The following is a 27,500-nucleotide window of genomic DNA, read 5'->3' as shown; positions in this document are numbered from 1 at the left end:
CACACACACACACACACACACACACACACACACACACACACACACTCGTTAGGTTTTTGTGAATTGTGGGGACTTTCCATTGGCCTAATGGATTTTACACTGTAAACTATACATTCTATCCCCCTACACTGTCCCTAAACCTACCCATCACACACACACACACACACACACACACACACACACACACACACACACACACACACACACACACACACACACACACACACACACTGGGTTAAGCCAAAGATTGGGTTGTTTTAAGCCAGAAATTGTGTTGTTTCAAGCCAACAATTGGGTTGTTTTAATTGGGTTGTTTTAAGCCAACAATTGGGTTATTTTAAATTAGCAATTGGGTTGTTTCAAGCCAACAATTGGGTTGTTTTAATTGGGTTATTTTAAATTAGCAATTGGGTTGTTTCAAGCCAACAATTGGGTTGTTTTAATTGGGTTGTTTCAAGCCAACAATTGGGTTGTTTCAAGCCAACAATTGGGTTGTTTCAAGCCAGCAATTGGGTTGTTTCAAGCCAGCAATTGGGTTGTTTCAAGCCAACAATTGGGTTGTTTTAATTGGGTTGTTTTAACCCAACAATTGGGTTGTTTTGAGCCAACAATTGGGTTATTTTAAATTAGCAATTGGGTTGTTTTAAGACAGCAATTGGGTTGTTCAAGCCAATAATTGGGTTGTTTCAAGCCAACAACTGGGTTAAGCCAACAATTGGGTTCTTTTGATTGGGTTGTTTCAAGCAGACAATTGGGTTATTTTAAATTAGCAATTGGGTTGTTTTAAGCCAACAATTGTTGTTTTAAGCCAACAACTGGGTTAAGCCAACAATTGGGTTCTTTTGATTGGGTTGTTTTAAGCCAGCAATTGTTGTTTTTTTATAGTGTATAGTATTACCATACTGAATAGTACCATAATTTCCTCATTTGATCTGCCCATGTAACCATGGCACCACAATCTGTAAATAAACACATGGTCACACTATGGCACTGGAGCAGGTCACATGACCACGTCTCTGATTTCAGGAAGTTTCTATAAAGGAGGTTCAGCGTTTGTTTCGTGAGTATCACCTGAGGAGGAACAGAAAGAGGTCCTGCTCTTCATCTTCCTCTTCCTCAGGGTCTCGTTAAACTCGTTTACTGGAGAAGCGGAACGACTGAGGATATCTGAGCTAGATCTGTAGCTCATCTGTGATTGGCTGGATATCGAATCTCGCTTTGAGGAACTCGTTCAATCTGGAGGAATGGAGAATTTCCCCTCGTAAAGCCAAACACGTCCACATGTCTGATTGGGAACGTCAGGCTTTCCCTTTGAATGAAGAGGATTTCTCTGACCCCACTGGCAGATACAGATAGTGTTGTGTTAAGCACAAACTCAGTTCATCGCTCTGCTTCTCCAGTAAATGTGTGGATTTAATAATCTCGGGCTAAAGCGCTCAGAGCCTGGACACACACTCTCTCTGACGGCGTCCGGTGTGTGTGCGATCTGTGTGTGTTTTGACGGGTCAGAGTCCTCCGTGGCTGTTATCGGCCGAGCGTTTAACCTTCGTTCAGCGGAAACCCAGAGCAAACCACTTTAGCTCATCAAACACACAGGGAAGGTCAGAGAAGATTGGAAACCAGCGGGGCGACATGAAGAGCCAGACTCATTTATTGCTATAGGAGAAGACACACACACACACACACACACACACACACACACACACACACACAGTCACTGCTATAGGAGGAGAATTGGCTAAACTTGTTAAATCATCAGCATGTCTGCTTGACCCTATACCGACTAGGCTATTAAAAGAGATACTTCCAGAGGTCAGAGATCCTCTGCTTATTATTATTAACTCATCCTTGACATTAGGATATGGGCCGAAAACTTTTAAGTTGGCTATAATTAAAACACTTATTAAAAAACGCAACTTGATCCTAAAGAATTAGTCAATTACAGGCCAATCTCGACTCTACCGTTTCTATCTTAAACACTAGAAAAGGCCGAGTCTTCACTACTATGCTCCTTTCAGACAGAAATGTTATCTGTGAGGATTTCCAGTCAGGATTTAGACCGTATCATAGCACTGAGACTGCTCTAATTAGAGTTACGGTGTGTGTGTGTGTGTGTGTGTGTGTGTGTGTGTGTGTGTGTGTGTGTGTGTGTGTGTGTGTGTGTGTGTGTGTTTTAGACCGTATCATAGCACTGAGACTGCTCTAATTAGAGTTACGGTGTGTGTGTGTGTGTGTGTGTGTGTGTGTGTGTGTGTGTGTGTGTGTGTTTTAGACCGTATCATAGCACTGAGACTGCTCTAATTAGAGTTACAAATGATTTACTCTTATCATCTGATCGTGGTTGTATCTCTCTATTAGTGTTACTCGATCTTAGCGCTGCATTTGATACTATCGATCACAATATTCTTCTGAATAGAATCGAAAATTATGTTGGCGTTAGTGGAACTGCTTTGGCATGGTTTAAATCGCACTTATCTGACCGTGATCAGTTTGTAGCAGTAAATGAAGAGATGTCACACCGATCATAAGTTCAGTCTGGAGTACCGCAAGGCTCAGTGTTAGGACCGCTGCTCTTCACCCTGTATCTGCTCCACTGGGAGATATCATTAGGAAACATGGCGTTAGTTTTCATTGTTATGCTGACGATACTCAGCTCTATATTTCCTCACGCCCTGACGAAACCTACCAATTCACAAGATTAACGGAATGCAGAGCTGATATAAAACACTGGATGACCAGTCATTATCTGCAGCTTAATTCAGATAAAACTGAATGTTTAATTATTGGACAGAAAAGCTCCACAAGTAGTAACCGAGAATACTGTCTAACACTCGATGACTGCTCTGTCAAGCCCTCGTCGTCAGTGAGGAACCTGGGTGTGCTCTTTGATACCAATCTTTCATTTGAAAGCCAAAAAAATATATCTAAAATTACGACTCATGCTCTCAATGCCAAATGCTGAACAGTTAGTCGATGCGTTCATGAGCTCAAGGCTAGATTATTGTAATGCTCTACTGGGTGGTTGCCCTGCTCGCTTAATAAACAAACTCCAGCTGGTCCATGATAGATAGATAGATAGATAGATAGATAGATAGATAGATAGATAGATAGATAGATAGATAGATAGATAGATAGATAGATAGATAGATAGATAGATAGATAGATAGATAGATAATTGTAATGCTCTACTGGGTGGTTGCCCTGCTCGCTTAATAAACAAACTCCAGCTGGTCCAAAACGCAGCAGCTCGAGTTCTCTCAATAATCTCCTGTTATCACTGTACTTCTAATTTGAGAATCTGTGTGTCTGTGTGTGTGTGTGTGTGTGTGTGTGTGCGCACAGGAGCTGCTGATGATGAAGAACAGCGGTGATGATCGAGCTGCATGAGCTCCAGCTCTATGAAGCCTCTGTAATGGTGTGAAAGAAACCCTATCAGCCCAGTCACACACACACACTCTCTCTCTCTCTCTCACACACACACACACACACACACACACACACACACACACTCTCAAACACACTTTCTTTCTCTCTTACACACACACACACACACACACACACACACACACTCTCTCTCTCTCGCTCTCACACACACACTCACTCACACACGCACACAGTTACTCCCTGTAGAGATGTGTCTGATCTCCTGAGGGTATGGTTGAGTGTGTGCGGCCCCTGGGGCCCGAGGCTCTGGTGGCCCTGCTGGAGACCCGTCTGGATAATGTGCTGCTGATCGACTGCCGGCCCTTCGGGGAGTTCAACGCCTGCCACATCCTGGAGGCCGTCAACGTCAACTGCTCCAAACTCATGAAGAGGAGATTACAGCAGGACAAGATCCAGATCACGGAGCTGCTGCTGCACTCCGCCAAGAGGAAGGTGTGTGTGTGTGTGTGTGTGTGTGTGTGTGTGAGTGAGTGAGTGAGTGAGAGAGAGTATATATATATATATATAGTCTGTGTGTATATAGATATATACACTCACCTTAAAGTTCGACCCCTTTCGCCTGCAGAACTGCCTTAATTCTAGGTTTAGATCTGGTGACTGTGGCGGCCATTTTAGTTCAGTCAGCTCATTGTCATGTTCAAGAAACCAATTTGAAATGATTGGAGCTTTGTGACATGGTGCATTATCCTGCTGGAAGTAGCCATCAGAGGATGGGGACATGGTGGTCATAAAGGGATGGACATGGTCAGAAACAATGCTCAGGTAGGCCGTGGCATTTAAACGATGCCCAGTTGGCACTAAGGGGCCTAAAGTGTGCCAAGAAAACATCCCCCACACCATTACACCACCACCACCAGCCTGCACAGTGGGAACAAGGCATGATGGATCCATGTTCTCATTCTGTTTACGCCAAATTCTGACTCTACCATCTGAATGTCTCAACAGAAATCGAGACTCATCAGACCAGGCAACATTTTTCCAGTCTTCAACTGTCCAATTTTGGTGAGCTTGTGCAAAGTGTCGCCTCTTTGTCCTATTTGTAGTGGAGATGAGTGGTCCCCGGTGGGGTCTTCTGCTGTCGTAGCCCATCCGCCTCAAGGTTGTGTGTGTTGTGGCTTCACAAATGCTTTGCTGCATACCTCGGTTGTAACGAGTGGTTATTTCAGTCAAAGTTGCTCTTCTATCAGCTTGAATCAGTCGGCCCATTCTCCTCTGACCTCGAGCATCAACAAGGCATTTTCTCCCACAGGACTGCTGCAGACTGGATGCTCTTCCCTTCTCACACCATTCTCTGTAAACCCTAGAAATGGTTGTGTGTGTAAATCCCAGTAACTGAGCAGATTGTGAAATACTCAGACCGGCCCGTCTGGCACCAACAACCATGCCACGCTCAAAACGGCTTAAATCACCTTTCTTTCCCATTCTGACATTCAGTTTGGAGTTCAGGAGATTGTCTTGAGCAGGACCACACCCCTAAATGCACTGAAGAACTGCCATGGGATTGGCTGATTAGATAACTGCATTAATGAGAAACTGAACAGGTGTTCCTAATAATCCTTTAGGGGAGTGAATATATCATCACAGTCGGACTGACAGTCAGAAATATACCAACACCAGGGATGAGGAACAGATATGAACAACTGTGTGTGTGTGTGTGTTTTCAGCTGGAGCTCCAGGGTCAAGAGGTCGTGGTGTATGACCAGAGCTCATCTGACCCCGCCTCCCTGTCACCTGATGCCTTTCTCAGCGTCCTATTGGCCAAACTGGAAAAGAGCTTCCCATCAGTCCACCTGCTCTCAGGTTAGTCACACACACACACACACTCACTCACTCTCACACACACTCACACTCTCACTCTCTCTTACACACACACACACACACACACACACTCTCTCTCTCTCTCTCTCTCTCTCTCTCTCCTCAGGTGGGTTCTCTGAGTTCTGCCGTGTGTTCCCGGCTCTGTGTGAGGGGAAGTCAGCGCCGCTGCTGTGTGTGTCTCAGCCCTGCGTCCCCGTCAGCAGCGGCCCCACCCGCATCCTGCCGCACCTGTACCTGGGCTGCCAGAGGGACGTGCTGAGCCAGGTGTGTGTGTGTGTGAGTGTGAGCGGGTCAGAGTCTGTGCTGACGTGTGTGTGTGAGCGGGTCAGAGCCTGTGCTGACGTGTGTGTGTGTGAGCGGGTCAGAGCCTGTGCTGACGTGTGTGTGTGTGAGCGGGTCAGAGCCTGTGCTGACGTGTGTGTGTGTGAGCAGGTCAGAGCCTGTGCTGACGTGTGTGTGTGTGAGCGGGTCAGAGCCTGTGCTGACGTGTGTGTGTGTGAGCGGGTCAGAGCCTGTGCTGACGTGTGTGTGTGTGAGCGGGTCAGAGCCTGTGCTGACGTGTGTGTGTGTGAGCGGGTCAGAGCCTGTGCTGACGTGTGTGTGTGTGAGCGGGTCAGAGCCTGTGCTGACGTGTGTGTGTGTGAGCTGTTCAGAGCCTGTGCTGACGTGTGTGTGTGTGAGCGGATCAGAGCCTGTGCTGACGTGTGTGTGTGTGAGCGGGTCAGAGCCTGTGCTGACGTGTGTGTGTGTGAGCGGATCAGAGCCTGTGCTGACGTGTGTGTGTGTGAGCTGGTCAGAGCCTGTGCTGACGTGTGTGTGTGTGTGAGCGGGTCAGAGCCTGTGCTGACGTGTGTGTTTGTGTGTGTCCCGCAGGAGCTCATGCAGCAGAATGATATCGTGTTCGTCCTCAACGTTAGCCACTCCTGCCCCAAACCCGACTTCATCCTCGACTCGCACTTCCTGCGCGTGCCGATCAACGACAGCTTCTGCGAGAAGATCCTGCCCTGGCTCGACCAATCGCTGGAGTTCATAGGTCAGACAGGATCACATGACATTATCATTAACTCTGAGGTCAGCTGACAGGAAGTGCTGTGGTGATGTCAGCCCTGATTAGTGTGTGTTTCCTGTCAGAGAAAGCCAAGGCCAGTAACGGCAGAGTCCTGGTCCACTGTCTGGCGGGAATCTCGCGCTCGGCAACCATCGCCATCGCCTACATCATGAAGAGGAATGACATGTCATTGGACGAAGCGTACAGGTCATGTGACCATCCTTCTTCTTCTACTACAGAATTTACACATGATGCAGGGCTCGACATTAACGCTTGTCTGAACGAATCGACTCTGACTCACTCATTAAGACAGTGTCTGAACGAATCGACACGATGACTCACTCATTAAGACGGTCAGCGTTTGAATTAATCGACTCTGACTCAATCATTAAGACGGTCAGCGTTTGAATTAATCGACTCGATGACTCACTCATTAAGACGATCAGCGTTTGAATTAATCGACTCGATGACTCACTCATTAAGACGATCAGCGTTTGAATTAATCGACTCGATGACTCACTCATTAAGACGATCAGCGTTTGAATTAATCGACTCGATGACTCACTCATTAAGACGATCAGCGTTTGAATTAATCGACTCGATGACTCACTCATTAAGACGGTCAGCGTTTGAATTAATCGACTCGATGACTCACTCATTAAGATGGTCAGTGTCAGAATGAATCGACTCGATGACTCACTCATTAAGACGGTCAGCGTTTGAATTAATCGACTCGATGACTCACTCATTAAGACGATCAGCGTTTGAATTAATCGACTCGATGACTCACTCATTAAGACGGTCAGCGTTTGAATTAATCGACTCGATGACTCACTCATTAAGATGGTCAGTGTCAGAATGAATCGACTCGATGACTCACTCATTAAGACGGTCAGCGTTTGAATTAATCGACTCGATGACTCACTCATTAAGATGGTCAGTGTCAGAATGAATCGACTCGATGACTCACTCATTAAGACGGTCAGCGTTTGAATTAATCGACTCGATGACTCACTCATTAAGACGGTCAGCGTTTGAATTAATCGACTCTATGACTCACTCATTAAGATGGTCAGTGTCTGAATGAATTTACTCGATGACTCACTCATTAAGACGGTCAGCATTTGAATTAATCGACTCGATGACTCACTCATTAAGACGGTCAGCGTTTGAATTAATCGACTCTATGACTCACTCATTAAGATGGTCAGTGTCTGAATGAATTTACTCGATGACTCACTCATTAAGACGGTCAGCGTTTGAATTAATCGACTCGATGACTCACTCATTAAGACGGTCAGCGTTTGAATTAATCGACTCTATGACTCACTCATTAAGATGGTCAGTGTCTGAATGAATTGACTCGATGACTCATTAAGAACTAATCAACTCAATGACTCAATGATTCTGCTGCCACCTAATGATGGTTTAGTTTCATTTTTAATTAACATTTCTTATTTGTTTATTCAAAAATACAAATCTCATATCATTATTAAATGCAGTTGCTTTTAAAGAGACAGCAGGCTTATAATGAACAGAACCGTACTGTGTGTGTGCCTTTATCGTGTGATCTCACCTCTCACCAGGTTTGTGAAGGAGAAACGGCCAACCATCTCGCCGAACTTCAACTTCCTGGGTCAGCTGCTGGACTTTGAGAAGAAGCTGAAGAGCGAGGCGGCGGTCAGAACCGGACTGGACGGGTCAGGAGAGCCGGAGGAGCATCTTCTGGCCCGGCTGAGGCTGGAAGAGGACCTGAAGGAGAGCAGCCGGCCCAAGCGCTCCTTCTCCCTGGACATCAAGCCCGGAGCTGCCCTGCGAGGGTTTGCCGATTCGCACCAGTTCTCTCCGGTGCCGGAGGTCTCGGAACAAACCAGTCCGGATGGGGAGCGGGTTGGCAGGAGTGTGTGTGTGCAGCCGCGGGTCGGCAGGAGTGTGTGTGTGCAGCCCCTCCAGCGCAGTGGAAGTGTGGACGAATCCCCGTCCGCCGGCCCTCACGCCGCTCTCCTGAAGGGATGGCACTCCGACATCCTCCTGGGCTTTCTGTCCTCTGACTCGGCCCGGTTCTGCTCCGGCTCTGGCTTGGCCCAGTTCTGCTCCGGCTCGGACTCAGCCCGCTCCGGCTCGGACTCAACCCACTTCTGCTCCGGCTTGGCCTGCTTCGGCTCGAAGTCGGACTCGGCTCGCTTTGGCTCCGGCTTGGACTCAACCCATGTCGACTCTGGCTCCGACTCGGCCCACTTCTGCTCCGGCTCGGCCGTCCTCGCTCCGGGTCTGCAGGCGGTGCGCCGGCGTGGGCTTCAGCGAAGCGGAGGCTGTGGAGACTCCCGGAGGAGCTGGCACGAGGAGAGCAGCTTCGAGAAGCAGCTGAAGCGTTCCTGCCAGATGTCCGACTCCGGAGAGAATCTGGGAACAACCGGGAGTCAGTCCAGCTTCTCCGGCAGCTTGGAGATCATCGAGGTCTCCTGAGCCTCAAACTCCTGGACATCCAGAACCTCCACACACTACAGTGGACAAACCATAGACTGTAATAATAATAATATGGCCGTAGTGTCCGTGACGTCACCCATAGGATTCTGAAGAGCCGTTCTGAAGCGTAGAGTCGAGCTGGCCGTCGCCATATTGGCAACGCATCATCACGCCCGGATAATAGAAAATGGGTTTTAAAGTGCGAGAGCGTATGCAAGTGAATGCACACTATACTGTCCATGTCCAGAAAGGGAATAAAAACATCATCACAGTAGTCCATATGAGACATCAGTGGGTTAATTAGAGTCTCTTGAAGCATCCAAAATACATTTGGGTCCAAAAATAACAAAAACTACGACTTTATTCAGCATTGGCTTCTCTTCCGCATTTGTGTTCAATCCTCAAATAAAGATTCAAACGGTTATGAATCAGTGAATCGATTCATGATTCGGATCGCGAGTCAAACTGCTGAAATCAGGAGACATTGGCGTCACATGAAAGAGACTCTAATTAACCCACTGATGTCTCATATGGACTACTGTGATGATGTTTTTATTCCCTTTCTGGACATGGACAGTATAGTGTGCATACACTTGCATACGCTCTCGGACTAAATATAAAATATCTTAAACTGTGTGTGAAGATGAACGGAGGTCTGACGGGTGTGGAGCGACATTAGGGGGAGGAGTTAATGACACACATTTCAACCCTTTAAGAGTTTTCCTGCTTGAATGCTGATTATTTCCTCATGTTCTCCACTGTTGCGGCTCCTCTCTTCCCAGTCTGTCAGTAACTCTGGTTAGTTCCTGTCTCTATGAAGGCCTTCCTTCTGAAAAGCGAACTGTGCTCTGATTGGTCGGCTGGAGCGGTGTGTTGTGATTGGTGTTTGAGAAATGCCCCGTCCCTTAGCATAACCGCCGGTCTCAACACACTAACTAACTCAACCAGGCCCGCCCCTTATTCTGCACATTTAATTATTATAATGAGGAATATTGTGACCCCTGAAGGTTTATGAGTTCAGAAACATTGCTCCTCTTATGAAGGTTATTTATTGGCTTCACTGGTTCCATTACGTAAAAAAGTTATTAAACTGAGCAGCACCGAAACTATTATTGTGAAGTGTTGCATCACTTCCACATTGGTCGAATACATTAAGCACTTTTGGTATCTCAAGTCTTCTGAAATGTTGTTTTGAATATATGCAAATGAGGCATTGTCTAATTAAATATGCACTAATTTGCATACATTTCAGGAACAGAAACCGGAACATTGACAGAATTTAAATCCTCATGTTGATGGTAGAGTTTGTCTTTTTTCCCTCACAGATCAAGTGCAATAACAGTGAGTCTGTGTGTGTGTGGATGTCCTGTAGTGTCTCGCCTCGAGCGTGTGTGTGTGTGTGTGTGTGTGTGTGTTCTCAGGAAGTTCTGCTCCTCACCTGAACGTCATTCACGCGCCATCACGAATGATTTGATTGGATGCGCGGCCGAACCGCATCCAGACGAGAGACTCTTTCTTCATTGAAGCTTTTAGAGAGAAACAAACGATTCAGTGATGAGTTTATTTCCTTTAGTAGTTAGAACACACACCTGTCATCTGGACTGAATCACGAGTCAAGCTGTGAGAACGAATCAGAAGCAGCGACTGAATCACGAATCTGAATCGTTCGAGTCGACTCGTTTGTGCATCGACGGACCTCGACTAGTGATCATGTCTATTTTTTTTTTTACAATAAAGTCAAATGACTGATGACATAATGATTCATGAGATCGATATGATTCACTGTGTCAGTTCATTTCTGGAGATCTTGATCCTGTATATTGATTGCTGATATAAAACACAAAGTACTTGTTCAACTGTCTTTCCAGAAGTGGAACGTTATTATTGCCACGTGTGACTGTGTGAATGGGCTGCGGTGCATTATAACACACACTAAATAACAAGAAAACACTTAAGAGGTGTAATATCCCTTTAAGACGACCCTCTCGCGATCGGCGGCCATCTTAGAAACGCTCCAAAACTGTTCACCAAACTTCATATTTTAAATCACCAATGAATTATGACAATAAATGTCTTATACATTTGGCTTCTAAACGCTTGAATAGTTATAAAAGAGCATTTTTCCAGCCTGGATGAATCTATAATGTGCAGTCCTAAACTCGTGCATGTTTCTATAGCAACCGGAGCGTCTAGGCCTGACTTTACTAGTCAGAGATTGGCTCTTTCATTTAGAAGGCGGGGCTTATTCGCCACATTCTCATTCATAAGTAATCAGTGCCATATATATATATATATAAAATATAAAGTATATAGTTATATTAAATGCAATAATAATATACATTATGGCACATTATGTAACGTCTTTGTGTTTGCAAACAGTAATGATGTTTGGGCGGAGCTACCGTTCCACGGAATAAAGACGACAGTTAAAAAAATTAATTTAGAGTTTAAATCCCGCAATTCTGACCTTTTTCTCCTGCAAATCCGAGTTTATATCTCTCAATTCTCAAAGGATGAACATAATTGTGAGATATAGGTCTTTTCCCCTCAGAATTGCGAGTTATAAAGTCCTAACGGAGACATGCAAATGCAAGAAATAGGCAAGAATTTTGAGATAAAAGCATTATAGGCTGTCTAAAGGTGTACTTATGTTACATATTTTGGCATGCCGACTGCTCTAAATGGGCCTGTACACCACTGAAAACATGCGTTTATTACCTCAGAATGAGGCTTTTCTATCTACACACACGACCACTCTAACAGTGAAGCCGCCATTTTGTGCCGTCATGTTTTTATGGTGGCCCTAAAGGGACAAACTTCTCTACAGAGCATCTCTGTTGTCTTACATGACCACATCTTTGTCCTGTGTGGGCCACCGTAGCTTTTCTGCTTTGAAAGGGAGGGGGTGAGCGGATGCAATTCACCACCTCACCACTAGATGCCGCCAGAATTTACGATCTGCACCTTTAATACTTTTATTCAGCAAGGATATATTGAACAAATGTCACAGTAAAGACTTTTGGAAAGTTACAAATTGAATTTGCTGTCTTTCAAACTCTTATTCATTTAAGAATCCTGTTGTGTGAATAAATTTGAGGTTAATGACAACGTCATTTGCTTAATTCACACAAGGGTTTTCTCAACGTTATGAACAAACTGTAGTCTTCAACGTCACGATCCGCAGTTATGCAAATGAGCTGCTATCAGTCACAAACACAGAAAAAGAGAGATTACAATAATCACTGTGAAGAGTTTCCAACCCTTAATTACAGCAATTCATCAAACAAACACTGACTCTCGTGCCGTTACGACAGAAGAGGTTAAAGCAGTTATTTTGTTTAGCTTTACATATCCGCGAACAATCATGAACGAATCGTTCTTTTAAACCGATTCTTTGCAACGAACCGATTCGCAGCTGGAGCCTTCAGTGTTCACTCATCATACGGAGATTAAAAGCTCGTTATTTGTGCCTCAGACAATACATTTAAATACACACCATCTGTTCAGGTATTTAGTGCTATAACCTGAAAAAGACAGGTTATAAACATATATAAGAGTTAACGAACTCATGAAGCATCAACAATCTTAAAATACACCATATATATATATAGCCTGTGTGTGTGTGTGTGTGTGTGTGTTGTCCGTCACATTGGAACGGTCAAACGCGAGTATGCCTATATAGTCAGATATCTATATCTAGAACTGATTTAACAAGACGAAGGTATTAGCTAACTCGACATACAGTAATTATAGTTTAAAAACCTGTGATTTTCAGATAATATAAAAACACTTACCAAAACAAGATTCCCACCTGTGAAAGGTAATCCCGTTTCTTCAGGTTTTTACAATGTTGTGCATTTTGATTTTTACTGCGCGTGGCATGTGAAGTGTTGACCGTTCCAAGATGGCGGACGTGGAGGTTTTACCTGTACACGTGACGGAGCGGCGCCGCCGTGTGGACAAATGCGGAACTTCAGCCTCTCAAATGGCCAATGAGAAGAATTTTAAAATGAGTTTTAAAGTTCACTCAGTTTTATTAAAAAAAAAAAAAAAAAAAAAAGATAATTTCATTTGTTACAACAGCTTGTAAGTCGTGACTGAATGAGCTGTACACATCCGTTTTTATACAATGTTTAACACGTAAAGCATGTACAACGTATAAAAGACTCGAGAGATTTCATGACTGATGAGAAACCAAATGTTGGTCACCTTTGAACACATCCTCGCAAAAGCACCACGGGAATCGAAAAATAAAACATGACGAGATTCTGTGGTCCTGCTCACTCCTTCAAAGTGCTTTAGACATTTATCCCACAATCCCAGCTAACTCCGACACACACGCGCGCACACGCACACACGCGCGCACACACACACACACACACACACACACACACACACACACACACACACACAGAACCGCTCCTGTAAAGTGCAGTTAGGAAAACAGAGATGCTGGTGTGAGCAGAATCATAAAGGAACTAAAAAAACGTGGCGTTACCCAGAAGCCCTTGCAAACAGGATTGAGATTTGGAACAGCTGTTTCTGACACACATTCATGATTGAGCTGAAGCTGCTGTCGGACGAAAACATGAAGCATGATGGGTAATGTGGCCGTTTGTGCTGGTGCGTTTCCCTTCTTGATAAAAGCGGCAGAGGTGCTACACACACACACACACACACACACACACACACACACACACACACAGGACAAACAGCAGCACTGCAAGGACATGATGGATCTTTATAGCTTATAAATACAGTATCTACACAGTGTGGTACAAAAATAATTGACCTTTGAGGGCACTGAGATTTAAAAAAAGTGAAAAATGATTCTAGAAAACGACGGAACGAAGGCTGCGGGTCCGTCGCCGTCAGACGAGGGCACATCCGTGACGTCTTCAGTAGAAAAATAGTATAAAAATAGGAGTACCGTTGTGTGATTGCGAGTCAGTCACAGTGTGGAGCTGCTCCGAGCCTGCAGGGGGCGACGCGCCTCGAATATTTGGCATCGACGAACATTTCATTCACGACTCCTGGATTAAGGCAACGCATCACGTCTGTGTGGATTTAATAAACTTTCTCTTTAAAAAAAAAAAAAAAAAAAAATGTACAAATTTATTTTAATACAAAGCTCTATGGCGTAACCAATAAACACTGTATAGAAAATATATAAATATGTTTTCTTTTCTTTTAAAAAAATGTACAGAGCGCCGCCGGACCCCAGGCGTTTGGCTATTTACATGATGGTGGGCGGGGCTTGTGGTGTGGGGGCGGAGCTTGTAGCTCAGGACGAGTCCGTGTAGCGGGAGCGGCTCTCGCAGTTCTCCGCCGACAGGTACTGGCTGAGTGGGGTGGGCGGGGCTTGTGTTGTGGGGGCGGAGCTTGTGGCTCAGATCGAGTCCATGTAGGGCGAGTGGCTCTCGCAGTTCTCCGCCGACAGGTACTGGCTGCGCGGGGTGGGCGGGGCCTGTGAAGGGGGCGGGCTTTGTGATATGGGGGCGGAGCTTGCGGCTCAGGACGAGTCCGTATAGGGCGAGCAGCTCTCGCAGTTCTCCTCCGGGGCTTGCGATGCAGGGGCGGGGCTTGTGTTGGGGGGCGGGGCTTGTGGCTCAGGACGAGTCCGTGCAGGGCGAGGGCGGGGGAGGGTACAGGTGGTGCGAGTAGCTTCGCTCCGTGTATGGCGAGGGCGGGCAGCTTTCGCAGTTCTCCTCCGCCGACAGGTACTGGCTGCGTGGCGTGGGTGGCGGCGGCAGCGGCTCCGAGTCGTAGTTTAGGTCGCTCGTGTAGCCCTTCGCCGCCGCCGTGGATGTGGGCGGAGCCCGGCGGCCCGGAGTGTAGTCGCTGTCACACACGTCTGTGCTGCAGGGCGTCGTCGGCGGGGCGAAGTGGCGGTAGCTGTACGGCCTGTAGCTGCAGAACACACACACACACACACACACACACACACAAACACAGTCAGACACAGGTTAGCATAGCATCATCATGGGTTAGCATTGGATTAACATAGGTTAGCATGCTAACATCAGTGACTCACCTGTACGAGCGGTGCGTCGACGGGCTGTTGGACGAGTACCCGAACTCCATGGTGTACTGCGACCGCACGGTGGCCGGAGACGGAGGCGGATTCAGAATCTGGAGCGATATTACAATAACAAACATGATATTATTATTAAATAAAATGATGCATTTATAGGAGGTTGCTAGGCAGAGGTGGACAAACTACACAACTTCATTACTTCTGGTCAAATATTACTCCGTTACAAGTGAAATTTGTAAAAACAGATTTTTACTGGAGTAAAAGTACAGAAGTATTTGTTTTTTAAAGTACTTAAGTATCAAAAGTAAATGTCCTTCTTTATGTCGCCGCATTATTGTATTATAGTTGTATAAATGCACATTATGCCATCATGGTTTAAGCCAGTCAGTGACGCTCCATCTGACACACTAGCAGACGACTAACTTAAACTCATTTAAATACTTGTAGAAAAGTTACAAAGCTGCTGTCACTTTAAGGCCGAATGCACGGATCCAATACACTGATACACATCTGATATTCTCACACTGTACTCATCTCTTTCTCCCGGACGTTTACATTTTTATCATTTTATAAGACAGGCATCAAGTGTATGCCAACTAAACTAATCTTTAATCTTTTCAGAAAACTAAAACATACTTTCTAAATATGGCCACACATTTTGCAGAGGAACCGCCTCCTTCCATTTTGCTATAAACTGATCAGTGTTCAAAAATCATTGGGAAACTTCACATGACTCTAAAACAGAGATTACTGATAGACTGTCTGAAAAAAAAAACTTTTAAAGAAAAAAAAAAACATCTCTGATGACGAGGGCGGGGCAACCCATCACTCGCATGAGCTCTACCAATAGCAAAGCACCGCCACCCAAGCCCCGCCTACAGTAGTTGTAGTTTGAGGCGTGTCACTGACCGGAGGGAAATATGAGCCCTTAGTGCTGGAGGAGCTGCTGGACGAGGCTCCGGTCACATGAGCGCGGTCATAGGGCGGCCCACTGCTGCCTCCCATGATGCTCAGCGAGCCCATGACCGACTTCCCCCGAGACATGCCTGAGAGAGAAGCAGAGGTGAGCATCCACACACGCACGCACACACACACACTAACCCTAACTCACACACACACTTACACACTCGCACTCACACACACACTCACCTGGCAGAGAGCCGCTCAGAGAGCCGGGGTGGGGCACGTATCCCAAGGGCACCGTGGAGGGTCCGTGGACCACGAAGTCGTTGGTCATGGTCTCGCCGTCGTCCTTCATCTGCGGGCACAGGACGCGCTGGCACACGAAGTAGACTCCGCCCACCACGAACAGCACCATGACCACGCCCACAATCGAGCCGATGGTGTTAGTGGGAGCGAAGGACGGCTCTTCTGTCGCATCTGAGGACCAACCAGAGACTCGTTACCACAGAGTGTGTGTGTGTGTGTGTGTGTGTGTGTGTGCGAGCAAGCGAGCGTGTGTGTGTGTAGCTTTCAATCATGAACATTCCAAGCTTTATAATGGCTGTTGGCTCATTTTTGCCAGCCAACTTTACATCGATTCATCCCCAAATGTACGTCCTCCTGAAACAATAATTTCCCAAAACCTTAAATGTGTTTAGAGTTAGTAAAGACGTACAGCAGCCGCTCTCGTCCGAGTTGTCTGTGCAGTCGGTGTTGTGGTCACATCTCTTGTGGCGTCCGATGCACAGGCCGTTGGCGCAGGTGAACTGATCCACAGGACAGAGCACTGGGAAGACAGGAAAACAATCCGATGGCTCTACTTTATTAGCGAACGTAGTGTTAGACCTCACTGACTCACTCACACACCGACTCACTCACTCACACACACACACACACACACACACACACCGACTCACTCACACACACACACACACACACACACACACACACACACACACACACACACACACACCGACTCACTCACTGACACACTCTCACTCACTCACTCACTGACACACCGAATCACTCACCGACACACTCACTCACTCACTGACACACTCACTCACTCACTGACACACCCACTCACTCACTCACTGACACACCGAATCACTCACCGACACACTCACTCACTCACTGACACACTCACTCACTCACTGACACACCCACTCACTCACTGACACACCCACTCACTCACTCACTGACACACCGAATCACTCACCGACACACTCACTCACTCACTGACACACACACCCCGACACACCCACTCGCTCACTCACCGACACACTCACTCACTCACCGACACACTCACTCACTCACTCACCGACACACTCACTCACTCACTCACCGACACACTCACTCACTCACTCACCGACACACTCACTCACTCACTCACTCACTCACCGACACACTCACTCACTCACCGACACACTCACTCACTCACCAACACACTCACTCACTCACCGACACACTCACTCACTCACCGACACACTCACCGACACACTCACTCACTCACCGACACACTCACTCACTCACCGACACTCTCACTCACTCACCGACACACTCACTCACTCACTGACACACCGAATCACTCACCGACACACTCACTCACTCACTGACACACTCACTCACTCACTGACACACCCACTCACTCACTCACTGACACACCGAATCACTCACCGACACACTCACTCACTCACTGACACACTCACTCACTCACTCACCCACTCACTCACTCACTGACACACCCACTCACTCACTCACTGACACACCGAATCACTCACCGACACACTCACTCACTCACTGACACACACACCCCGACACACCCACTCGCTCACTCACCGACACACTCACTCACTCACCGACACACTCACTCACTCACTCACCGACACACTCACTCACTCACTCACCGACACACTCACTCACTCACTCACCGACACACTCACTCACCGACACACTCACTCACTCACCGACACACTCACTCACTCACCGACACACTCACTCACTCACCGACACACTCACTCACTCACCGACACACTCACTCACTCACCGACACTCTCACTCACTCACCGACACTCTCACTCACTCACCGACACACTCACTCACTCACTCACCGACACACTCACTCACCCAGCCACCCACCCACTCACACACACACACTAACTCAGTCACACACACACTCACCTTCACACTTGTTCTCATCCGAGCGGTCCTGGCAGTTGATCTCCCCATTGCAGCGCATTGCCGCGTCCACACACTGCCTGCTGTCGCACTGGAACTCCTGGTCGGAGCAGACGGGGCAGTCTCGCTCGTCACTGCTGTCGTCACACTCGGCGAAGCCGTCGCAGCGCCAGGCCTGCGGAATACAGTCGACCTCACCGGACACACAGGAGAACTGCTCTGGAGAACAGGTGGGCGGCTCTGTGGACGGAAGAAAGAGTGTGAGCGGAGGAGACGAGAGTGTGTGAGCGGAGGAGACGAGAGTGTGTGAGCGGAGGAGACGAGAGTGTGTGAGCGGAGGAGACGAGAGTGTGTGAGCGGAGGAGACGAGAGTGTGTGAGCGGAGGAGACGAGAGTGTGTGAGCGGAGGAGACGAGAGTGTGTGAGCGGAGGAGACGAGAGTGTGTGAGCGGAGGAGACGAGAGTGTGTGAGCGGAGGAGACGAGAGTGTGTGAGCGGAGGAGACGAGAGTGTGTGAGCGGAGGAGACGAGAGTGTGTGAGCGGAGGAGCAGAGAGTGTGTGAGCGGAGGAGACGAGAGTGTGTGAGCGGAGGAGACGAGAGTGTGTGAGCGGAGGAGACGAGAGTGTGTGAGCGGAGGAGACGAGAGTGTGTGAGTGGAGGAGGAGACGAGAGTGTGTGAGCGGAGGAGCAGAGAGAGTGTGTGAGCGGAGGAGCAGAAAGAGTGTGTGAGCGGAGGAGCAGAGAGTGGAGGAGCAGAGAGTGTGTGAGCGGAGGAGCAGAGAGAGTGTGTGAGCGGAGGAGCAGAAAGAGTGTGTGAGCGGAGGAGCAGAAAGAGTGTGTGAGCGGAGGAGCAGAGAGTGTGTGAGCGGAGGAGCAGAGAGTGTGTGAGCGGAGGAGCAGAGAGTGTGTGAGCGGAGGAGACGAGAGTGTGTGAGCGGAGGAGCAGAGAGTGTGTGAGCGGAGGAGCAGAGAGTGTGTGAGCGGAGGAGACGAGAGTGTGTGAGCGGAGGAGACGAGAGTGTGTGAGCGGAGGAGCAGAGAGAGTGTGTGAGCGGAGGAGCAGAGAGAGTGTGTGAGCGGAGGAGCAGAAAGAGTGTGTGAGCGGAGGAGCAGAGAGTGTGTGAGCGGAGGAGCAGAGAGTGTGTGAGCGGAGGAGCAGAGAGTGTGTGAGCGGAGGAGACAAGAGTGTGTGAGCGGAGGAGACGAGAGTGTGTGAGCGGAGGAGCAGAGAGAGTGTGTGAGGGGAGGAGCAGAGAGAGTGTGTGAGCGGAGGAGCAGAAAGAATGTGTGAGCGGAGGAGCAGAGAGTGTGTGAGCGGAGGAGCAGAAAGAGTGTGTGAGCGGAGGAGCAGAGAGTGTGTGAGCGGAGGAGACAAGAGTGTGTGAGCGGAGGAGACGAGAGTGTGTGAGCGGAGGAGACGAGAGTGTGTGAGCGGAGGAGACGAGAGTGTGTGAGCGGAGGAGCAGAGAGTGTGTGAGCGGAGGAGCAGAGAGTGTGTGAGCGGAGGAGCAGAGAGTGTGTGAGCGGAGGAGCAGAGAGTGTGTGAGCGGAGGAGCAGAGAGTGTGTGAGCGGAGGAGCAGAGAGTGTGTGAGCGGAGGAGACGAGAGTGTGTGAGCGGAGGAGCAGAGAGTGTGTGAGCGGAGGAGACGAGAGCGGAGGAGACGAGAGTGTGTGAGCGGAGGAGACGAGAGTGTGTGAGCGGAGGAGCAGAGAGTGTGTGAGCGGAGGAGACGAGAGCGGAGGAGCAGAGAGTGTGTGAGCAGAGGAGCAGAGAGTGTGTGAGCGGAGGAGAAGAGAGTGTGTGAGCAGAGGAGCAGAGAGTGTGTGAGCGGAGGAGAGTGTGTGAGCGGAGGAGACGAGAGTGTGTGAGCAGAGGAGCAGAGAGTGTGGGAGCAGAGGAGCAGAGAGTGTGTGAGCGGAGGAGACGAGAGTGTGTGAGCAGAGGAGCAGAGAGTGTGTGAGCGGAGGAGAAGAGAGTGTGTGAGCGGAGGAGAAGAGAGTGTGTGAGCGGAGGAGAAGAGAGTGTGTGAGTGTGTGTCGAGCTGTAATCGCACCTCCACAGGAGAGCTCGTCCTGCAGCAGCACCAGATGAACGGGACACGAGCAGCGTGTGGTTCCGTCTCCCTTCACGATGCAGATGTGTGAGCAGCCGCCGTTATCAGATGTGCAGGGGTGTTTATCTACACACACACACACACACACACACACACACATAGATCAGCTGACAAGATTAACACACACTCTGACTGACTCTCACTCACCGACCGACCGACCCGCTCACTCAATGACTCACTCACTCAAGGACTCACACTTACTCACTCACTGACTGACCGACTGACTCACTCAATGACTCACACTCACTCACTGACGATCCACTCAATGACTGACCGACTGACTCACTCAATGACTCACACACTGACGATCCACTCAATGACTGACCGACTGACTGACTCACTCACTCACTGACTCACACTCACTCACTGACTGACCGACTGACTCACTCACTCACTGACTCACACTCACTCACTGACTGACCGACTGACTCACTCACTCACTGACTCACACTCACTCACTGACTGACCGACTGACTCACTCACTCACTGACTCACACTCACTCACTGACTGACCGACTGACTCACTCAATGACTCACACTCACTCACTGACGATCCACTCAATGACTGACCGACTGACTGACTCACTCACTCACTGACTCACACTCACTCACTGACTGACCGACTGACTCACTCACTCACACTCACTCACTGACTGACCGACTGACTCACTCAATGACTCACACTCACTCACTGACTCACCGACCAACTCACTCACTGACTCACCGACCGACTGACTCACACACACTCAATGACTCACTCACTCACTGACTGACCGACTGACTCACTCAATGACTCACACTCACTTACTGACTCACCGACTGACTGACTCACACACACTCAATGACTCACTCACTCACTGACTGACCGACTGACTCACTCAATGACTCACACTCACTCACTGACGATCCACTCACTAACTCACCGACCAACTCACTCACTGACTCACCGACCGACTGACTCACACTCACTCACTGACTGACCAACCGACTGACTGACTCACACTCACTCACTGACGATCCACTCACTGACTCACCAACTGACTCACTCACTGACGACTGACTGACCAACCGACTCACACTCACTCACCGACCGACCGACCGACTCTCACACACTCACTCACTGACAATCCACTCACTGACTCACCAACTGACTCACTCACTGACGACTGACTGACCAACCGACTCACACTCACTCACCGACCGACCGACCGACTCTCACACACTCACTCACTGACAATCCACTCACTGACTCACGCACTGACGACTGTCTGACCGACTGACTCACACTAACTCACTGACCGACCGACTCACTGACTCACCAACTGACTCACTCACTGACTGACTGACCGACCGACTGACTCACTCACTCACACTCACTCACTCACTGACCGACCAACCGACACACACACACACTGTACTCCTCCATGTCCAGCTCGTGGACCGTGTGGATGTCGCTCAGAGAGGCGATGCGGGCCTGACTCTCTCACTCACTCACACACACACACACACACACACACACACACACACACACTCACTGTACTCCTCCATGTCTAGCTCGTGGACCGTGTGGATGTCGCTCAGAGAGGGGATGCGGGCCTGACTCTCTCACTCACACACACACACACTCACTGTACTCCTCCATGTCCAGCTCGTGGACTGCGTGGATGTCGCTCAGAGAGGCGATGCGGGCCTGACTCTCTCACTCACACACACACACACACACACACTCACTGTACTCCTCCATGTCCAGCTCGTGGACTGCGTGGATGTCGCTCAGAGAGGCGATGCGGGCCTGACTCTCTCTCACACACACACACACACACACACACACACTCACTGTACTCCTCCATGTCCAGCTCGTGGACTGCGTGGATGTCGCTCAGAGAGGCGATGCGGGCCTGGATCTTGGTGCGTCCCTCGCGCGTGACCTTATGGATGCGCTCGATCATCTGCTGCGAGCGGTCGATCCAGTACAGGTAGTTCCCGAACACCGTCAGGCCCACCGGCTGCAGGATGTTGGAGTCCTCGATCACGATCCGATTGGCTCCTGGAGGGGAGGGCGGAGAGAGGGGGAGTGGTCAGGAACTGAGGGGCGGGGCCAAGGTCAGCACTCATTGGACAACGAGACAAGAGAGCGGAATAAAAGGGAAGGAGACCACGAGTTTTATTTAAATAATATTTCCCATTTTAATATTTGGTTAACTATAATAACTCTGAGTAGGGCTGCACTATTATGACAAAAATCATAATTGTCGATTATTCCCCTGAAATTGTAACTGCGATTATAGAATTACGCTCATCACAATTTACATTGAATGAAGTTTTGAATAGCTTTATAACAATAGTTTGAAGCGACTGCATGCCATATTGTTATATCAAAAGAAACAAGCTACGTTTGTTTTTTTAAAGGGGTGTCTGCATGCGATGTGACTTGTGTAACTTTAGTTAGTGTGTAATGTCGCTGCTTGAGCATAAACAGTCTCTGCAAAGTTACAGCGCTGAAAGTTCACTGCAAACGGAGATATTGTCTTTTAAAGTTACAGCAGTTTATTGCCTACAAAAATGGCCGCTTTGGACTACAACGAGCTTCTTCCTGGGTTGGTGACATCATAAACCCTCGCTAGTCTCCGCAGATTTGACATCTGCCCGTAATGGGAAGGGGCGTGGCCTTAACCAGTGCTTCAGCCAATAAAAATAAAGGAAACTACATTTGGCCATCTGACCAATCTAAGACCATTGTGTTTTTCAGAGGGAGGGGCTTCAGGAAGCAAATGAGCGGTTCAGAGCACAGACAGCGGTGTGGGATAAAGGGAGAATAGAGGAAAAATACAGCGTTTATAATTTTTTAAAAAGTATTAAGACATGTTATACTGCACCCCGTAAACACAACCAAGCCTAGAAAAAAACACGGAACCGCCCCTTTAAAAATAAAAAAGTAAAATGTGCATGGCATGTTACACTAAAAATAAAAATTACACAATGGGGAAAGAAACTTAAGATAACATGTAGGAAAAAAACACGCTAAGCATAAGAGTGGACTTGTTGTTGTAATGGCGATTACATAATTGAGACATCCGTAATTATAATCACGATTACAAACTCGATTACCAATATTCATAACGATTCATCACGATACCTAAACTATGACTCGGATACGATACCACACTAAAATACCTCGATACTAAATCGAGACCACGGTAAAACAAAAACTGATAATATGAATCTAATAACAGAACTTATTGTTCATTGTTTTATTTTTTTACTAAAATATCCCTTGTCCAGCCGTTCCCGCCACTCCTCCTCTATCGCTATAGTAACGGCAGAGTGAAGATCCTCAGAGATCACATGATCAATCATCTCATCCTTCAGCTTTCACTCCTCAACAGCTCGGCATGACCAAAAGCTTATTTCATGATACAAGTCATTTAAGATTTTTTAAATTTAATTTTATAATTATAATATAGATTTTTTTATTGTATCTTTGATTTTAAAAATAAGCAAATTATGCAAATATGACAAACAGTGTTTTATTTTTCAGCTACTTTAGATCTATTTAACCGTAGCAAGTCAAGAAAGAATTTAACTAATCAAATATAAAACTGCCTTATTAGTCCTCACTCTATAATTTACAAATACACTGATTCTTAATAAAAATAGTTAAGTTATTAAGCCAAGCATGTGGTGTTTTTCTATTTTTCATTGGTGTTTGATTAAAGGACAACTCCGGTGAGAAATGACCCTCGGGGTAATTAACAGATGGTTAGCGAGTAGATCGTTCTCTGGGATGAGGTTTCATGAAATCTAATGTAAAGAGTTTTATCTCTAAACACAGATTAGCTTATAGCGCTTGTCTATGGGGCACAGAGTAGTGAAATTAAATCTCTAGTTAATACCACTAACAGCTCAACATATCCTCACACTGACACGGCAGCATAATGAGGGTCTCTACATGCAGACCGCAGCATTGAGAACTTTGTAAGAGTACAAACAGTTTAATAAGAAGATACTTTATAAACATAGTGCCTTATGCGTTCACGGACAGGCGCCATCTTGGAAAACAGTCTCGATGACTCGATCCACGAGCGCTGTTCTAAGTGAGCTGGTCGATAGGAATTAAGTTTGTGAAATGTAATAACATTTTTATTTTTATTTATTTTTTTTCTCTGTTGTGTTCAGTGCTTTCTTCCGGAAACAACGGACCATATGAGATTCCAAGTCACAGTTCATCACTTAGCAGAGCTCTCGTCGCTCGATGAGTCGAGACTGTTTTCCAAGATGGCGCCTGTCCGTGAACGCGTAAGGCGCTATGTTTATAAAGTATCTTCTTATTAAACTGTTTGTACTCTTACAAAGTTCTCAATGCTTCGGTCTGCATGTGGAGACCCTCATTATGCTGCCGTGTCAGTGTGAGGATATGTTGAGCTGTTAGTGGTATTAACTAGCGGTTTAATTTCACTACTCTGTGCCCCATAGACAAGCGCTATAAGCTAATCTGTTTTTAGAGATAAAACTCTTTACATTCAATTTTCATGAAAACTCATCCCAGAGAACGATCTACTCTGTAACCATCTGTTAATTACCCCTAGGGTCATTTCTCACCGGAGTTGTCCTTTAACATCAGCCTCACAGAACATGAGCTCCAGCTGAAGAGCTCGACGGACGAGACGGACCCGACTGCTCGCCTGAATACTCACAGAGCATTTCTACATGTTTGACCATTCAAACCCAAACAATAATCCACCAAAGAACTGAATGGCGATCGCATGTTGTCGAAAGGCGTGTGTGTGTGTGAAAGAGAGAGTGAGTGAGTGAGTGTGTGTGTGTGTGTGTGTGTGAAAGAGTGAGTGAGTGAGTGAGTGAGTGTGTGTGAAAGAGTGAGTGAGTGAGTGAGTGAGTGAGTGAGTGTGTGTGTGTGTGTGTGAAAGAGTGAGTGAGTGAGTGAGTGAGTGAGTGTGTGTGAAAGAGTGAGTGAGTGAGTGAGTGAGTGAGTGAGTGAGTGAGTGAGTGTATGAGAGTGTGTGAGAGTGTGTGTGTGTGTGTGTGTGTGAGAGAGAGAGAGTGTGTGTGTGTGTGAGTGTGAGTGTGTGTGTGCGTGCGTGCGTGCGTGCGTGCGTGAGTGAGTGAGTGAGTGTGTGTCCGTCCGTGTGTGTGTCCGTGTGTGACCTTTGACCCGAGGCTCACCGGATAGGTCGCTGCTCTCGATGCGCCGCAGGTCCATGTCGACCCAGAAGAGTTTGCCGAGCTCGTTGTCGATGGCCAGCGCCGCCGGCTTGCCCAGATTGCTGAAGAACAGAACCTCACGCTCCGTCCCGTCCAGAGCCGCGCGCTCAATCTTGTTCGAATCATGAATATTCGTGAAGTACATGTACCTGCAGGAGACACACACACACACGCTGAGATAACGTGACACACACACTGCAAAAATGCTCTTTTTATTTAGTATAGACTCACTGACTGACCAACTCACTGACCGACTGACTGACCGACTCACTGACCGACTCACTGACTGACCGACCGACTCACTGACTGACTGACCGCCTCACTGACCGCCTGACCGACTCACTGACCGAATGACTCACTGACTGACTGACCGACTCACTGACCGACTGACTGACTGACTCACTGACTGACCGACTCACTGACTGACTCACTGACTGACCGACCGACTCACTGACTGACTGACTGACCGACTCACTGACTGACTGACCGACCCACTGACCGACTCACTGACTCACTGACTCACTGACCGACTGACTGACTGACTGACTCACTGACTGACCGACTCACTGACTGACTCACTGACTGACCGACCGACTCACTGACTGACTGACTGACCGACTCACTGACTGACTGACTGACCCACTGACCGACTCACTGACTGACCGACCGACTCACTGACCGACTCACTGAACTACCGACTCACTGAACTACCGACCGACCCACTGACCGACCGACCCACTGACCGACCGAGCGACCGACTCACTGACCGACCGACTCACTGACCGACCGACTCACAAACTGACTGACTGACCGCCCGACTCACTGACCGCCCGACTCACTGACCGCCCGACTCACTGACCGCCCGACTCACTGACCGCCCGACTCACTGACCGCCCGACTCACTGACCGCCCGACTCACTGACTGACTGACTGACCGACTCACTGACTGACTCACTGACCGACGACTGACTGACTGACTGACTGACTTACTCACTGACCGACCAACTCACTGACCGACTGACTCACTGACCGACTGACTGATTCACTGACTGACCGACCGACTCACTGACTGACTGACTGACTGACTCACTGACTGACTGACTCATTGACTGACTGACCGACCGACTCACTGACTGACTGATTCACTGACTGACTGACTTACTGTGATTGACTGACTGACCGACCGACTCACTGACTGACCGACTCACTGACTGACTCACTGTGACTGACTGACCGACCGACTCACTGACTGACTGACTGACTCACTGACCGACTGACTGACTCACTGACTGACTGACTCATTGACTGACTGACCGACCGACTCACTGACTGACTGATTCACTGACTGACTGACTCACTGTGACTGACTGACCGACCGACTCACTGACCGATTCACTGTGACTGACTGACCGACCGACTCACTGACTGATTCACTGACTGACTGACTCACTGACTGACTGACCGACCGACCGACTCACTGACTGATTCACTGACTGACTGACTCACTGACTGACTGACCGACCGACTCACTGACTGAACGACTCACTGACTGACTGACTCACTGACTGATTCACTGACTGACTGACTCACTGACTGACTGACCGACCGACTCACTGACCGATTCACTGACTGACTGACCGACCGACTCACTGACCGACTGGGGATGAAACGATTACCGGTTTCACGATGAACCACACACACACAATCTCACACACGCCTCACCCTCGCTCCGGGTTGACGACGATGGCGCGGGGTTTGTCGTGTTCTCCGCGCAGCACCACGCCGACCCGCGAGCCGTCTGTGCGGGTCACATTAATGACGTTGGTCACCTCATTGGTCCAGTAGATGAAGCGGCTGTAGAGGTCAATGCTGAGGTCAAAGGGCTGCAGGCCAAGGTTTGGGCCGCCGGACACCACCGTCACGCTCTGGAGGAACACATACGTCATATACACAGCTTTACAATATTCATATGACGCCCCATCCTTAATAAACCCGTCTCCGGTGTGATACCCTGAACTCTCAAATATTCGGCTCTAATATGACCTCTGACCTGTGCGGTGTCCAGAATAATAATCCTCCACTGTGTGTTAATAGGCCAGAGGAGAACTGAGTCTGGTTTCTCTAAGGTTTATTTTTCTCCATCATGCCCTGATGGAGTTTCGGTTCCTTTGGTCGCCTTTGGCTTGGCTCGCTCAGTTGGGGACACTAACATTATGATCAGAGTTATTCA

General features: G+C 48.1%; 2 protein-coding genes across 3 annotated transcripts in view; one reads left to right on the top strand and one right to left on the bottom strand.

The window, feature by feature from the left end:
- dusp16 (dual specificity phosphatase 16) overlaps positions 1-8,943 on the top strand; it is a 9,758-nt gene extending 815 nt beyond the window's left edge. Inside the window, exons 2-8 of one of the 2 annotated variants that reach the window (XM_067426858.1) lie at positions 3,343-3,415; positions 3,631-3,876; positions 5,109-5,244; positions 5,369-5,526; positions 6,136-6,295; positions 6,394-6,517; positions 7,897-8,943. In XM_067426858.1, the coding sequence (XP_067282959.1) occupies positions 3,655-3,876; positions 5,109-5,244; positions 5,369-5,526; positions 6,136-6,295; positions 6,394-6,517; positions 7,897-8,776 (1,680 nt within the window). In that variant the 5' untranslated portion in view covers positions 3,343-3,415; positions 3,631-3,654 and the 3' untranslated portion in view covers positions 8,777-8,943. Of the gene's footprint in view, positions 1-3,342; positions 3,416-3,601; positions 3,877-5,108; positions 5,245-5,368; positions 5,527-6,135; positions 6,296-6,393; positions 6,518-7,896 lie in introns of those variants that run through there. The other variant, XM_067426859.1, reaches the window with a different exon arrangement.
- Positions 8,944-13,497: 4,554 nt separating this feature from the next.
- Positions 13,498-27,500, bottom strand: part of lrp6 (low density lipoprotein receptor-related protein 6) — a 47,560-nt gene continuing 33,557 nt past the window's right edge. The window contains exons 14-23 of the mRNA XM_067426873.1: positions 26,993-27,195; positions 25,232-25,419; positions 21,888-22,097; positions 19,991-20,116; positions 17,937-18,173; positions 16,432-16,542; positions 15,963-16,193; positions 15,723-15,859; positions 14,811-14,908; positions 13,498-14,686 (exon numbers count right to left, since the gene is read on the bottom strand). Coding sequence (XP_067282974.1) covers positions 14,386-14,686; positions 14,811-14,908; positions 15,723-15,859; positions 15,963-16,193; positions 16,432-16,542; positions 17,937-18,173; positions 19,991-20,116; positions 21,888-22,097; positions 25,232-25,419; positions 26,993-27,195 — 1,842 coding nt within the window. The 3' untranslated portion in view covers positions 13,498-14,385. The remainder of the gene's footprint in view (positions 14,687-14,810; positions 14,909-15,722; positions 15,860-15,962; positions 16,194-16,431; positions 16,543-17,936; positions 18,174-19,990; positions 20,117-21,887; positions 22,098-25,231; positions 25,420-26,992; positions 27,196-27,500) is intronic.

This window comes from Pseudorasbora parva, chromosome 20 (genome assembly GCF_024679245.1).
Source record: "Pseudorasbora parva isolate DD20220531a chromosome 20, ASM2467924v1, whole genome shotgun sequence".
Classification (NCBI taxonomy): Eukaryota; Metazoa; Chordata; class Actinopteri; order Cypriniformes; family Gobionidae; genus Pseudorasbora; species Pseudorasbora parva.
Note: the sequence above shows the minus strand (reverse complement) of the source record. Positions and strands in the feature narration are given on the sequence as shown.